Genomic DNA, 17,153 nt, shown 5'->3' on the forward strand with positions numbered 1-17,153 from the left:
GAACTTCTGCCGTCGAACGATTTAAGTGGCGCAGTCGGTAGGATTACACGGTAGTGCTTTCTTTAAAAATTCGGCTGTATATCGAGAGAAATCCTACTCGGGTTTTCAAATCCGCCAGTGTGATCCGAAAAGAACCTAGACGAAGAAGAAGACGCACCAGCAACCACAACTAGCAAGGGGTCAGAAAGGGACTGAAAGAACCTAAGGTTAGTGCCATTTCCTTTTACACTATTGATCCTCTGTTTAAGGCCGTCAATAGGAATAGTTAGGGCAAATTAGATTTAGTTCAGCTTATTGAAGGCAAAAACAAGTAGAAAATAAGTGAAAATAAAACAAAAACTATTTCAGAGAAAATAGAATGTAAAATAAACAAATAAAAAGTTTATTGATTAATTTTTAGGCTAGGAAAAATATTATTTTGACCTTTAAAGTAGCGCAAAATACTTCTAGATCGACATAAATATTTTATTTTTAAGAAACCGAAATTTTAATTTTCATTCAAAGACGCAAGTTTGAATAAAAGCTATAATTTCAAAAATATCTTATTTATAAGAAACCGAAATTTTAATTTTGATTCAAAGGCGCAAGTTTTAATTAAAATTCATTGAAAAGAATATTGTTTAATGTTATGGGAACAATAAAATTAAACATTATTTTAATAATCGTATTATATTATCTCTACCATCTAGTAGTAAACATTGACGGTGAATACGAACAAACATTCTAAAAAGAATGTTTATTTTTTCGAATAAACTTTTGTTTTTCTGGAGAAAGAAAAATTTACTTTTAATATATAAACAATTTAAGTAGCGCAGAGTAATAATTATTTTTAACATCTAAATAATTTAAGTGACAAACGATAAAGTGACACAGAAAAAACAAAAAACTGGCATCAGAAATAGATAAACTTCTAGAATCATTTAAAACTCTTAAATTCAATTTAGAAAGAACTAGAAAAATGCCTAATGAAAATCAAGGTCAAATTGCTTTCGATTGGCATCTATTTAAATCAAGAGTGGACAATATCAAATCTTTTGACGGTGATAGCAATACACTAAATAAATTTATTTTAAAATGAACAAAACTTGTAGACGCATATTCTGCATTAAGAAACGCGGAATTAGACTCACATATATTTGACTGTTTACAAGAAAAGCTAACGGGCAAAGCGGAATTTATGGTCGGAAATCGATCAGAAATTAGAACATGGAACGCAATGAAAATTGCCTTGTTACAAAGTTTTTCGGATAGACGAAATACCGATTGTTTAGTACAAGAGCTCGCACGAGCCAAACCACAAAAAAAAACATCTTTTACAATTTGGAAATCGTTTACAATTACTTCGTAGCAACGTAGCGCAACGTATAAGTAATGACACAAATTTAAATGAAAACGAAACACTATGTCATATAAGCTATTATGAAAAAACAGCACTAAACACCTTTATAGCCGGATGTACCGGAATTTAAAAAAATAATATGCATCTAAAAAATTTAGAAACGCTGGAAGATGCAATGGCTTTTGTGGTAGAGTTTGAGAATTTTGAATCTTTTTATGGACATTTAAATCATTCTCAAAACAATCATTTTAACAAACAACCAAATTTCAATCAACCAAATTTTAATCAACCTAGTTTCAATCAACCAAATTTTAACAATTAAAAATCTCAAAATTTAACAAATAATCAATTAAATAATTTTAATCGCCAAAATAAATATCAATGACCATCACAGCCAATTAACATTCAAACGAGACCTCAACAACCTAAAAGACACCCAACTAATCGAGAAGTCTTTGGACCACCCCAAAACCCAAATGTCTTCAAACCAAAACCAATACCACCTAGTCAAATGACAAAGTCTATACCTATGTCAATAAGTGTAAAAAACAGTAACGGTTTTTCTAAACAACAACCGATACAAGAACCCTTCAGAAATAATTTTAATTATTTCCATAATCCAAATCCAAATCAAAAACCAGATTTCATTTTTGAGGAACTTCATAATAATGAATATAAAGGAGTGTCTTCTCCTTATTCAGATTATAATACAGATTATAACGAACAGTATCAGTACATCGATCCTGAATCGTATAATGAATCTTATGACTATAATCAAAGTCAAATCCAAAATGACACTGAATTTTACGAGCAAAATCAAAATTTTTCTCAAAATTATAACACCAAAAACGAAGCCGAAAATCAACATTTTCGAATACAAGGCCCAACAAAATCCCAAACTTGATAGAAATTAACATTACATCAAGTAATTCGTTACCATATATCGAAATATCAAATCCAAATATTAAATTTTTAATCGACACCGGTAGTTCAAGATCTATATTAAGACCAAGCATTGCCGAGAAATATTATCCTAAATGCATATATCGGGAGAATAATGTAATTAAAACCGCCGTGGGAAGAAAAAACACTCACTTTCAAGCGAGAATCCCTGCTTTCTCAGAATTACGAACTAACTACAACAGAGACTTCATTCTTCTTGAATTCCACGAATTTTTCGATGGTGTAATCCGAATGAAATATTTAATAAATTTGAAAACATTTATTGATTTAACAAATAACAAACTAAGAGGACCAACTTTCGAAATTTCTCTAAAATATCGAAAAACACTAAAAATTATTTTTTGTGCAAACGAAAATTTAAAAGAAAATTTTACCAAAACTGACGCTTTTTCGGAAAATTCTATTAACTGTAACGCAGTAGAAACCGAATCTATTGAAAATAACTTAGGAAACAGCGACGAAATTATTAGAGATTTTATTATAAATGACAAACTTAGCTAATTTAGGACCAGAACCTTTTATCGAAGTTTTACCACCAAAAATAAATATAATTTCGGATATACAAATAAAACCACCTACAAGTCAAGTTATAAGTCAGCCAAATCTACCTGAAAGAAGAAATCTACCTGAAAGGACAGATCCGCCTGACAAATCAACAAGTCAAGTTATAAGTGAACCTTTAGATCAAACTGAAAGAAGAGATCTACCTGAAAGAACAGATCTACCTGACAAAATAGTCATAGAACCACCTACAAGACCTGAAACGGACTTAGAAACTGTTCATTCATCAGCGGAAAACCCAGTGCTAGATATGCCTATTACAGAGAGACCCATAAATACATATAAAAACCAAGTAGTCATAACTCATGGAGAGATAAACGATTTTAATATAAGAAGAGAAAAAATATTCACTAACAACAGAATGTACGTACCTATACCAAGTAGAGTACCTATTCCCTTTATAATTAAATTCTTTAAAGACTACTTATCCCCAAATCAATTATACGCGATCTATTTTAGACATGAAAATTTGTCCAGAATATTTTCAGTAACAGCGCAAACGTATTTTAAAAACGCTTCATTTAAATTACTACATTGTACTAACATGTTAGAAGATATACAGGGTGAAAACGACCAAAAAGAAAAAAAAAATGGAATTTACCATACAACGAAAACATGCCACTGAGGTATTAATGAGACAAGAATGGCTCTTAGTAGAAGATTTTACTGGCCAAGAATGTCAGATGACGTCACAGATTACCTAAACAACTGTGAGGTATGTCAAAAGAACAAATATGATCGAAGTCCACCTGTCATCAAGTTTAACTTAACGCCAACAGCATCAAGACCCTTCGAACATATACATGTAGATACTTTTAAGATCAATTACAATATGTATTTAACAAGTTCAAGAAAAAGGACTTAGAAGACTTTTGTAAATTGTACAAAATAGAGTTACACTTTACAACTCCTAAAAACAGCAACTCTAACTCATCTGTGGAACGCTTCCATTCATCAATAATAGAAAGTTATCGTTGTTTGAAAGACGAAAAAAATGATCTATCCAGTCAACAACTAATCAAGAGAGCAGTTACGGGATATAATAACTCTATCCACACTGTTACCAAATTCACACCATTTGAGGTTACTACAGGTCATATTAGAAGTGTAAATCCTTTCGATCTAAATGATAATGCTATCATTTCATCCTATGTACAATCTCATAAAGAAACATCTAATAAGTTATACGAAAAACTGAGAGAATTGAACGAACAAGTAAAAGAAAATATAATCACCAAAAGAAATGAAAATCGAACCGAATCAGCAGATTTTCAATCGCAAAAGACAGCCTATATACAAACTAAAGTACGCGCAAAAGATAAACCAAAATTTAAACCAATTCAAATAATCGATCAGTCCGATATAAAGTTAAAAACCGAAAAAACAAACTATCATAAAGCAAGCGCAAGAAAACCCAAAATTAATAAGCGAAAATCTTTTCAGGGATCCAATAAAATAAATAAAGCCGAAAATGCTGACATTGCCGTTCCTAGTACTTCTGCTCACCAGTCTAACGATTGAGACAGACATACAAATTACCAAATTGGAAAAGCCTATCCTTCCAATAAATTTGGGTAATGCAAAACTTATATATAATCTTCATACTTTCTTACACTACGTAGATTTAAAAGAAATTATAATTAAGCTAAATAATATAGAAAAATATTTCTTAGTTCTTAGTTCTTAAAAATCATTTAAATTTTAATAATATTACTAACAGCATTTCGTATCACGGTTTAGCTGAAAACCTACTTTTTGGAACGGAGTATTTAATAAAAATAACGTCAGAGAAATTAAATAACCTACACCCACATATTCGCAAAGAAAGAGCTTTATTAAATATAGTAGGAAAAGCGAACAAATGGTTATTTGGATCTTTAGATTCAGACGACAGAGAACGTTATAATAATGCAATATCTGTGCTACAAACTGATCAAAAAAGTATCAATAAAGAACTTAAATTACAAATATCGCTTTGTAAAGATTTAATTGTCAATTATAATAAGACCATATCAATATTAAGTAAAAATCAAGAAACATTTCAAACAAGTTTGAATTTATTTCAAAAATCAGTACAAGACATTATCAATAATGTACAAGATTATTTATCACTCCAAGGCGTAATTATGCAATTAAACTTAGACTGCCAAAATCTAATAATATTCTTAGATAATTTGGAAGACGCTATCACATTTGCCAAAGTCAACGCACTTCATAATAGTATTCTTCCGAGTTTTGAATTAATCAATATGTTAAAATATCTATCGAACATCTATGAAAAATCGAACATTCCTAATTTTAGAAATACACTTTCGTATTATCAATTTCTTGGAACAGCTGTTAAATTTATCGATAATAGGATTATATTTGCTATACATATTCCTATATTGAGGGCAGAAACCTTATCTTTCTATCATATCTACCCTTTTATCCAAAGTCAAACCCAAGATACCCCTATTTGGCACTAAGCGAAAGAAGAAAACAGTTTTCAACTGAAGCCTGTCCAGTCATCGAAGACGTCTACTTTTGTTTAGAAGAATTCCATCCCGATAACCAATGCGTAATCCAACTATTAGAAACCAATCAGATCAATAATTGTCCAACTATGAAGATCAACATTGAAGATCCCATATCAGAACAAATCACTCAAGAACTTGTTTTGATATTGCCCAGCAAGCCAATCAAGCTAATCGCCAAGTGTGAAAGCGATCATCAGTTCCAAATCAATGAATCGATATTGATGAAGATACCTGTCAACTGTGAAATCGAAGTTAATCAGAAGAAATTCTTCAATGATGTGAAAATTCAAGACGGAAAACTTTTGATCTTACCCGAAATTAAATTAATTGGTATCAATACCACTAAAACTCTAATTTTACCTAATATAACTAAAATCAATTTTGATCAAATCTATAAGTTAAAAGATATGGCAAATCAATTGATTCCACCAATTGAATTAACAGCAAATAATCAAACTTCATAATAAATTATTAACTAACTTTAATTAGTATTTGCTTTATATTAATAATTGTCTTAATAATTATAAGAAGAAAGAAAATTGCATTATTTTGGAGATCAATCATCAATAAATCGAAGAAAAAGAAGATTGGTCCGAATTCGAAAACCACGTCCGTTATTTTCGAATCTTAAGGTGGGAGGAGTTATGTGACCATTCCCATGAGAACCGGCGCATCATCACTCTGGTCCCAGGAATAGACATTGCAACTCAGCAAGATCGTGAGAAACGTAGTACTTTTTAAATCACATTGTATTAATAAATCATTCCTTGTTCTGTTGTCGTACTGTACACTAGCTTCTAAGTTTTTGAAAATAAATAAATTTTTAAAAACGAACTTCTGCCGTCGAACGATTTAAGTGGCGCAGTCGGTAGGATTACACGGGAGTGCTTTCTTTAAAAATTCGACTGTATATCGAGAGAAATCCTACTCGGGTTTTCAAATCCGCCAGTGTGATCCGAAAAGAACCTAGACGAAGAAGAAGACGCAGCAGCAACCACAACTAGCAAGGGGTCAGAAAGGGACTGAAAGAACCTAAGGTTAGAGCCATTCCAAGTTTTTGAAAATAAATAAATTTTTAAAAACGAACTTCTGCCGTCGAACGATTTAAGTATGTTCTATTCGGAGTAAAAATTACTTTTTGTGCTTCGCCTGTAATGTCAAACGTAACAGCCTCGTCACAAAAAGTATCATTTTTAATCCTAATAAAACAGCATACTATTATTTAGAATCCGTAACATTATTTAGAGCTCGCCGTTTAATATGAAATGATAATTTAGACACCGAATATTAACGGCTTTATTTTTAACCATTTTGATCTTAAAAAGAGTTTTTCAAAATTTCAAAGTACCGATTGCGATTTCTAATCAAAGGTTCCCAATCAACAGGTTGCCCCGGTACGTATATGACATTCAACTTATAACTAAAAAAATCACATAGAGAAAATTGCAAATCTCAGATTCGAATTCAGCACACCAAAAAACATAATAAATAGAAGAAATCAAAACTACCCAAGAACTTTCCTCCAAAAGGCTTTTTGAGTGCAATTTGACAGTCTGTAGTCTTCATATTTTTCTTCCGCCGCCGCCGGCCCTGATGCTATCGGTTACTTGTATCAACCACAACTCCCCTCTCGGGATCGCTTACAAAGTTGTGTATAATTCGGTTACGATTCATTAGTGGCAGCTCCATTAAACGTTTTTCTGAACCGATAATTCGTGTTCTCGGTCGGACTTCCTTCTGCGACCCGTAATTGTGATTTCGAACTGTAATTTATCGCCATAGAGGGGCTGCAGAAGGGCGGAAGGGGAGGCAGCTCCATTATTTATTAATAGGAGCAAATCGAGTTCTTCGGGGGCAGAGTTGTTTTAATTCGACCGCCGGTCGTTGAATAATTGATAAAGCTTGCTGCTTGTGCTTGCGTCTAATGAATTTTTATTTTACGGGGGTGGATTTGTAAGGGCGAAATTTGGCGCTGGTTGTTCTCAGAAAATACAGAACAATACACAAATTTGACTATGACTTAAATTTTTTGCTTTAATATAGATTAAAAATGATCTATGGTAATCGCAAAACAATTCCCGATGCACGTGATCAACTTTGAGTGACAAACGATGGCGACAGCGCTGCCAGATTGTGATGGATTTATGAGATGAATCTCAATTTAAAATTGACAAACAATATATTTATTATATCATTTTTTAAAGAGTTTTACGTTTTATTTTTAATTCAATAACTAATATTTTAGTAATTAATTGATTTATTTGTTTTATAACTTATTTTAAATACATATTGGCAAAAACTAGTCTATTATGAAGATTATTCTAACCGTTATTATGGGGTTATTTATTTATTTATTGATGTACATCTTACAACGCCATAAGTGGTAATAACTATGAAAATAGGCAAAACAAAACGAGAATTGCTCACAAAGATTCAACAGCATGACGATATTATACAAAATAATGACTGACATTAGGATAATTGTCAAATAATAAAGGACAACATTAGCGAACATTGCGCAATGTGACCAACATAGCGATAATAGAATTCAGTTAAAACTAATTTTTGCAGCTTTAATCTAAATAAAATATCTGTTACAATCATTTGCTCTATAAAGTAAAATGAAGAGCTACTCGGTATCTTAAATTATACAACAAATTTAAACATTTTTGCCAAAATTTCATATAGTCGGGTTATAGACTTTAATGTCAATGTCGATATGATTGATGACGTGCATCGGAAAATGTTTTGCGATTACAATAATAAAATTTACTGTATTGTATTGTAATAAAGTTGCGATAAGTTTACGGCTATTAAGCTTGTACACTTCGCACTGCAAGAGGATCTAAAAAGAACAATGTCTGACTGCAAGGTTTGCTAGTAAATATTTTTAAGCTAAAGTATCACATTATTTTAAACCAAAAACTCGTAATACAAAACTAAAGTGTGAAAACGAATGACAATGTCAGGAAATAAATAAATAAATGCAGCCTGAATCCCCAGCAGGAAATTTAAATTCCATTTAGTCAGCTTGGCGCCAAATATGTCCATGGTTGGCAACAATGAATTTAAAAATTGCGCCCACAATTGCGTAATTAAAAGTTTAATTCATATGAAATATAGATAAACATTTGACTGGCAAACGGGCTCCAATCAGTATTTTTTGCTTCTATCACGAGCATCGGCTGCTATTGGTTAAACATTACAATTTACAATTTTTTTTATCAGCAGATGGCTGAACATTGGCATATTCATGTAAAATTAAAAAGAAACCACTTTTTCAAATATCTTTTTCGAAATTCTGCAAGGAAACCAATTTTTAAGTCATTTATTCTTTAAATGTCAGATTCGATAGATACCCGAGAGCAACAGGGAAAATTCGTAATGTTATTTTAGTATAAATCGGAGCAGCAAAACTGATAGTCTGTTTAATATAAATCGGAGCAGCAAAACTAATATGTTATAAATCATTCTTTACTATTAACATACCGTTATCATCGATAAAAAGAGACGGCTTATCCGTGACGTCATCCAAAGAAGATAATAAGGGGATTTTTCCTTTTTGGTACAAACTATTATATGATTGAAATTTTTATGAAGAGATGAAGTTTGCCCAGCGAGAAGATATAGCCCAAAAGAGAGTGGGAACTTTTGACGCAGTTTCTAATTGACAAGTACCTAGATGACGAAATTACAAATGTCAAAATGTCAATAATGTAAAGAGAATCTGGGGACATACTGTATATTTGATATGGGAAGTGTTCGCCAAAAATGTTGTCACCGCCGTGTTGTCAAAAAATGAAGAGAAAATGCACAAATCGCAGAAACCATAAAATCGTCTTCTGGGGATTTGCTTTGGAACACTCTTCTCTTGATTTTTCCCTTTTTAGTTTATTGTTGTTTTGCAAATTTATTCCTGAAGACTGCTTCTTCAGAAATATGTTTTAAAGGGCGTCGCCATCAAAATTTCCGATCTCTGATTCTTGCATTCCCCATGCACCCGAAGATTTGAGCTGCGGATTTGGCCTGCGGACTTGGTCTACGGATAAAAACCTGGTGTATGTGTGGCGGACAAAGTCTGTGGCAGACTAAGCCTTTGACGGACCAAGTCTGTTACAAACTAATTCCGTAGACTTGATCAGTCAAATTAAATTGATCTAAAAAACCAGTTAATCATAAAGTCGGTAGACGCTCTTTCTTTCTGGTCAGTTTTTATTCCGATAAACATTTATTTATATAAAAACTGCTATAAAACGTCGAATTTTGTCCCAAAGAATATTTAATCGGGCAAAGATCTAATCTGTCGGCCAAGTCGGCGTGCCAAGCCCGCAGGCCAAAATATGACAGTTTTGGTACGTCGGACTAAATCCACAGGCCAAATCTTCTGATGTTTTGGGGGCTAATGGCCCTGGACTCTAGAAAAACTACAGAATTTGGTGAAACTTGTAAAAAAGACATGTTTCTTTGACTGTTGTTTTTCTTACTTCTAATTATTTTATTTTCTTTGTCTGTCCCAGAGCATCCTGCTATATTGACTCAGCTTCAGGGGTTGCCATTCACCCTATGCAAAGACTGGTTTTATTTACTTCAGCAGTACCATTTTCGTGGTTGTTACAACTGACTGACTTGGTTAGGTTTGAACTAAACGCTTCAGAAACTTCTTCACTAAATGTTTAGGGCTTAGGGTTCAATGGATACATTCCATTGATACTAAACCCATTTACTGCTTTGCAGCAATAGTATGCTCAGTGGCGCAACAAGAGGTGCTTAGCTCCCCAGATGACTGGTACAGGTCGTATAAAATTGGTTTTAACCTCAAATCAACAGTATCTTATAGTGACCTAAGCCCCCTCAAAAGGCTTGAGCACCCCTAAAAGTCTGTGTCTAGTTGTGTCCCTGAGTATGATGATTTCAGTTTATTCCTATATTGATTTGATGTAAGTGTTTGAAATCAAGGAATTAACCGTAATGCAATGCAAATGTAAATAATGTTAATCCAAAAAAATGTTGGAGTTATCATCAGAATATTACCGTCACTTTTTCCTGTTTCATTTCTACACTGAAAAAAACATATACTACAGATTGTACTGAGATTTTTGTAAACATAAAATATGATACACAATAATTATTATTGTATTATTTTTCCTCAACTAAATTTCCAATAGTGCCTAGTAACAGCAAATTGTGTCAAAAAATATAGTTAGTAGTGCTACAATTTATAATAATAATTTTCATTTAAATTTCAACGAGTACAATCTGATACAAATTGTGAGAATTACCACCTCACTTGTTTGCTGTTTTCGTATAAATTCAGGCATATTTAAATATTTTGGAGATCTTGTGATAGAAATAAAAGCTACGTGATGCCTAATACCATTCTAGACACAAAATTCAGCAGTGTTTTCTACAACTGTGGGGTTTATTACAATTTATTTTTTCCGTGTATTTGTATAAATAATGAACGATTTTACATGTAGGTCCTAAGATAGGGAGGCGGGAGCCGCAAAGGCTGGGGCCCCGCTGGCAATCGCCACCCTGACTATATGGTCAGTCCGACCCTGCATAACAACACCATTCTTCTTGCAGAAATTGTCGAATAACCAAGGACGAAGTGTTTAGCTATGTTATATAAAGTTCTTTGTTTTTATCCATGTTTTAAAACGCTCTTCTTTCTTCTTTTATCCGTCCATTTTTAGAGCAGATGTATACAGAATCAGGCGGGTCATACCGTTCCAAAGCAGCAGTCATTCTTCCTTTTGGGTTTATGAACATTGGTGGAATAACATTTCCCCCATTTCCCCCAACATTCATTACGCAAACTATAGTGATAGTTTTTCCTCTTTGATGAATGGTTATAGCACCAATTTGTTTTATTATTTCTTATGAACGCCTATTATTCCTGTTTCATCCATATTGAAAATATGAAGTTCAAATTTGTATTTGTTCATAACTTGCTCTAAAATTATGCATCTTCTGTTTTGTTAAATGCGATTACTCCAGAGATAAAAGTTCAGGCTTTCCAAAAATTAACTCCTAAATAGAAACCCTATATTGACATAAATGAATATAGCCAGTTTTTTCCAGCCACTTTTTTGTCCCTGTTAAAATTGTTGGGCGCCTTATCTCTGCAAAAAAAAACATTCTGCGTTCTTCTGCAAATACAAAAGCTGTTTTCGGCAGCTAAATTGGTTTTGGACCATAAAACATTTTTGAAAGTTGATGCCTCAAAAGTTATGCTCACACAAAAGTTTATGCTCAAATATATATCTATATCCAATCCAACCAAAAATCATCCCGATAAGCATTTCTTTGATAAACTACTTGTCGTATTTCGCAGAGCTGGTAGTGTGGTTTATAAAAAATCTATTAGACAGCAACCTGTCGTTGGAAATGAAGAAGATGAATTTGCCGTAATTGGCTCTTTCTTCTTTCATAGAAAATTCCTTTACAAATCATCGTAAAATAAATCAAACAAGGGGCAGAAGAAAACGGAGTATAGGAAGATCGCTAAAAGATGTAAATTTCCCCCTCATCATATCCATCAATTACATCATAAACTCTTTGAAACCGATAATGTGCGACGGACTGAATTTTGTTTACGTGTTCAGGAGAAGATGACTAGATTTTATTTATTCACAGACGATTCTATGTTTCATAACAATGGATTAATGAGAGTAGACATAATTTCCTCTAATTCTCCTTCCTCATTCGTTTGCTTAATCCGCAAGCATATATCTGCTATTCCCGAAAGGCCATCTCACAACTATCCACTTAGGAATGCGGAGCACGATCTCTGTCTACCAACCCCGAGCTCAGAACTAGTTAAAGGCTCAATACTGTACAATGCCAAAAAAATGTACAATCATCTGCCTTTGAATATCAAGTCGCTTTCGTTCTTTCCCACATTTCGCAAAGCTCTGAAATCATGCTTACTGATGGAGAGAGCCCTATATGCGGTAAACACCTTTTTTGTTGATGTTTAATCATAAACAATTTTGAATTTTAAAATTTTGATCATCTCACACACTGGTTAAAAGTCTAGTATTTTGTGATTTAATATTTTATGACTCTTAAATGATTATATCCATTTACAATTTTCCTATTGTAAAATTTTATTGATATGCTTTTTTTGTGTTTGGCAATGTCCATGTATTAATGTAGTAATTTTAATGACGTAGATTTTTTTGAATTGTTTGATTTGTATTGTATGGTATTTTTTATTATTTGTATATATTTGTGTTTTTGTTTGTTTTATAAATAAATGCTTTGTCGATGAAGCTATTTTGGCTTTTTACACAATAAAGCGTTGTTTATTTGAATTTTAAGTTTGTTTGTTTGTTTGTCTTCTGGTCCTTTTTTATTTATGTTGTCTATCTTCTTTCCTCCAAAAATCTTCCTCAGTATTTTTCTTTCCCAAATCTCTAGCCTCGAACTTTCCGTTGCACTGAATGCCCACGTTTCACATGCATGCAGCACTATTGCCGTTATTTATTATTATCATTATTCCTTTCTATTACAGTGACAATAATTGACATTTATTTAGGAGCTTAGATCATCAGCTAGGGTTCATTGGCGTAACTGCAGTGATGCCCGGGGGTGCCGGGTCACATTTTTCTAAACGCCACACGTGATCGCGAATCGGCTCGAACCGAGCGTCAGCTCCTAAACGCCACTTGCGATCGCAAAACACCCTGCTAAATAGCACATGTTATCGCAAAGTAGCCTGCATGTGATATGCGCAAGTTATGTTTTGATTTGCTGAATACAAAATGAGTAGTTTCGTTGATTTTCCCGATTCTTACGAGTACAAAATAACTTCGGAACAAACAGTCAGAGTGAATTTAAGGACCAGAGAAGAAGTTGAAGTAAGTTATCGCAACAGCTAGTGAACCACCTTCACATTTACTTCAACCTTTAGTTCTCGAAAATTTACCGACTGATAAAAACGAAAGCTCTAGTCAGTCAGTTGATGATTACCGAGATGATAATAGTGGTTAATAGTGGTACTGATTTTGATACGAGCGCCAGCGGTACAATAAAATTAGCTGACAATAAAAGTGTTGACAACGCAACTACAGAGCTATTGAGTGATTGGAAAAGTTTCATAACTGATCTAGATAACAAAGTGATGAAGAACCTTGAAGATGATCCCGAGAATTTTCATTTTCCGGAGAATTTTCTCGGCTCGAGCCTGTATTCAAAGATACACAAAAAATATAAATAGTTCATCTTCTCTTTTGAGTGAACTTTACACAGCATTCAAACCTTCTTCTTCATCAAGAAAACAAATGGTCCACACTAGAAGAAAAAGAGTGAACATTTCTGTGCAGCCAACTAGTGTAGATCGAAGAAAAACCAAGTTCAGTGGCAAGAGACCGTTCCAGATTGGAAGAAAGCCTGTTAATTTTAAGAAGAATTTTAAGAAGAATTGCTCCTCATAGTTTGGCTGAATGTGTAAGCTAAAATCGAGCTTTAGGAGCTTGAAAATTCGCGAAGTAGATTTTGTTGTTTTATATATTTTTTAAATTTGTAATGTGTTCGTTTAATGTTTTTGAATTTTTTTACGATTTGATATAATATTTTAAGTTGTGGTTGTTTTTTTTATTAAAAGAGAATCCGCCGAGACTTTAGGGACGTTATCAGTGTTATTTTGTTTTTGTTTTATATATATTTTTTTGGCACAACTTTGATCAGGCTGCCATGGGTTTTGTATAATGAAACTCAAGAGCGTATACACTGTATATGCTAGAAAACGCAGAAAAATCCTTTATTCAGATGCAAATTCATATAACCATACCAGCTTTTCGGCCCCACCCAAACGACATGCCAATGGTTTTCCGAAAAATTTTCAATTTCATTACAACAGACATGGCCTGATTGAACTCGTACCACATAAGATAAGTCTTTGATTTCTGAATATTACGTGAAGGATATACACGTAGTAAACAAATTTGAAGTCAATCAGATATGTAGAAGTCAGTCAAAATTATTATATTATTTACTATACTAGGAAATATTATTTGCGATAACGTGTGCTATTTAGCAGGGCGTTTTGCGATCTCAGGTGGCGCTTAGAAGCTGACGCTCGGCTCGAGCCGATTCGCGATCACGTGTGACGTTTAGAAAAATGCTGCCGGGTCGCCCCCTCAGGTACTGCCGGGCACCCCCTAGAAAAATCTTGAATTTTGATTGAACGATGACTCTTGGCTAAATATTAAATTTTATTTGCTTGTGATGTGATGATGATATTTGATGGTCATTTTGGTTTAAATTATAGTTAATATTATTTTGCTTAGCTCAAAAAATGTGTGTTAGTTTTTAATTTTTTACAAAATTTGTAGGTATTTACGTAATCCACGGGAACACGGATTGATAACCAAGTCTATCAAATTTATTGATAGAGAAGTTTATGTAAACGTTTTATTCAAAAAATGTATTTATTTTAAGTGATATTATTCTTCATTTATTCAAAAACAAAATCCTAAGCCCCCCCCCCAGGATGGTTTGCTACGCTAATGCTAGGGTTGTCAGCCGTTCGGAATTTCCGGTAAAATCCCGGATTTAGGTAAGTTGTATTAAATGTTGTCCGGAAAAACATTATACTATTCCGGAGAGGGTCAAGCAAATGATAAAATCAAATGTTAGAAAGTGCACAAAGTAAAAATTGATGTACCTACATGGATGTACATACCTACACCTACACTTATATGATGCTTAACAATATTTTATAACATTTTTCGATTTAGCTTCGTTCGTTTACAATCTAATTATTTACCTTCATTTATGGTATTTTGGCAATGCTACAGGGTAATTAAAATTCGAACCCCACCATTGGGATCTCTAAAGCTATACGAGATACGAAGTTGGTTAAAATCAGGATAAAAAGTTGTGCATTGGTCCGCCTAATAATATGCCGTTTAGTAATATTTAAAATTCCGAGTAGTTCCAGAGATATTCGAAAAAAAATCGAAATTTGAAAATATATTTCGATATTTTTTTCTTTTCGTCGTTATTTGACAAGGTTTCTCAAAACTGAAAGATCATTTTCAATGCCACTTTTTTCCAGTTACCCAACAGTATTTATAAATTTGTCATTCGACGTTTTGTCTTTTGACCACCATCATCAACTTTACTTTTTCTTAGAGCGCCATATTAGATTTTAACACATCTAAATAATAGATAAATTCATAGCCATTATAATGATGTACAGGGTGAGTCAACGATAGAGTAAAGTCCATTATCTCATTTGTTTGGAGGTTTACAAAAAAATATTAAATATAAAAGTTATAGGGACGGTTAAGATACCTACACATTTTAAAATTAGTATTGAGTATACAGGGTGCCTCCAAAAAGTGTTTTTATTATTATATTTATACCATTTTTAAGCTCAACAAATATACTTAGTTCACAACACTATTTATTTAAACCAAAAGCTAGTCATACAAAACTAAAGTATCAAAACGAATGACAATGTCATGCAATAAATAAATAAACGTGGCAACTTGACATTTTTTACAGCAGAGCTACCACCTGTATCCCCAGCGCAAAATTTAAATTCCATGGTTGGCAACAGTGAATTTAAAAATCGCGCCCTTGATTACGCAACTAAAAGTTTAATTGATATCAAATATATATCTTTATTATTCGAGCATCAGTTGTGTATTTAAGACAAAGGTCTATCTAGATATGTAGGTAAATAATATAAGTCAAATAAATGTTTATTTTTCTTTAAGTAGAGTAGCTCTTCACCGTATTATACCATTTTTTACCTATTTTTTCAAGTTTTCGTAGAAAATGCCTTTTCTAATTATTTAGACCTCATTTATCACTATACCCATGGAATATTGACATTTTAGATTATTTTTGTAAAAATCTAATCGTTTAGCTACAATACTCCGTGTTGAATGTGGTGAACAACTCTGTATTTTGAAACTAAAGATGCATCTTACCGTCTTTTTGACTTCTTCTAGATAAATCTTGCGCCAAGTCAATATCCAAACTGCTTTCGGAGTCTGTATCCCTGGACCCAAAATCCTTACTTTGTTGATACGGTTCCTGATGAGGCATTGGTGAAACATTCCATGACACCAGGGGTGGCGGTTGATTTTTCTTTGGTCCACAATCACTCATTATCGCTTCGATTGAAAACGGCCTAGGCACAGGCCTTGTCGGTAAAGAGTCAGTTGACGGCTTAATATCAGTCTGTTCCTTAGCAATTTCCATCTTATTTTTCAGAAAAACCGAATTCAATAACTCATTTTAAATATTAAAACACAAGCACCACTAAAACGAGAAGTTATTTTAAATATTACTCATTATACACGATTAGAATTATCATTCAATCAAAATATAAAGTTTGTCACTACCATTCAATTCAATGAATCGTCGTCACATCACTGACAAACTTCGGAGGACCTAACGAGTCGACTGACTAACCATGACATAACGGTATTTTTAGAGAAATCTTCGGGCGTGACAGTCAGTTAGGCCACACCTTTGCGTCTGGATTGGCGAAGATAGAGCCAATGGCACGAGGCCAATCAGCAGGGATGGTTAAAGGCACTTATAATATTTAATTAGCCGTGGAAAACACAAATTAACGTCGCGTGTATGTGCCTCGGGGCAGTGGCGTATTAAGGTGAGGAGAGTGGGGCATCTCATAAATATTCGAATTTACAGCGTTTTGAATAAGTCATACTCACTTAACTTGTACATCTAATCAAACATTTATTGCTAAAATATTATTACCTTGAGTCACTAACAACTCTCAT

General features: G+C 33.2%; 1 protein-coding gene across 1 annotated transcript in view; it reads right to left on the minus strand.

Annotated features, from left to right (window-relative positions):
* The window catches only part of LOC115888432 (homeobox protein unplugged-like), a 30,395-nt gene extending 13,610 nt beyond the window's left edge, over nucleotides 1-16,785 (minus strand). The window contains exon 1 of the mRNA XM_030908177.1: nucleotides 16,332-16,785. Coding sequence (XP_030764037.1) covers nucleotides 16,332-16,605 — 274 coding nt within the window. The 5' untranslated portion in view covers nucleotides 16,606-16,785. The remainder of the gene's footprint in view (nucleotides 1-16,331) is intronic.
* Between the last annotated feature and the right edge of the window lie 368 nt (nucleotides 16,786-17,153).

The sequence above is a fragment of the Sitophilus oryzae genome, unplaced genomic scaffold (genome assembly GCF_002938485.1).
Source record: "Sitophilus oryzae breed Bouriz unplaced genomic scaffold, Soryzae_2.0 scaffold_738_pilon_pilon, whole genome shotgun sequence".
Lineage (NCBI taxonomy): Eukaryota > Metazoa > Arthropoda > Insecta > Coleoptera > Curculionidae > Sitophilus > Sitophilus oryzae.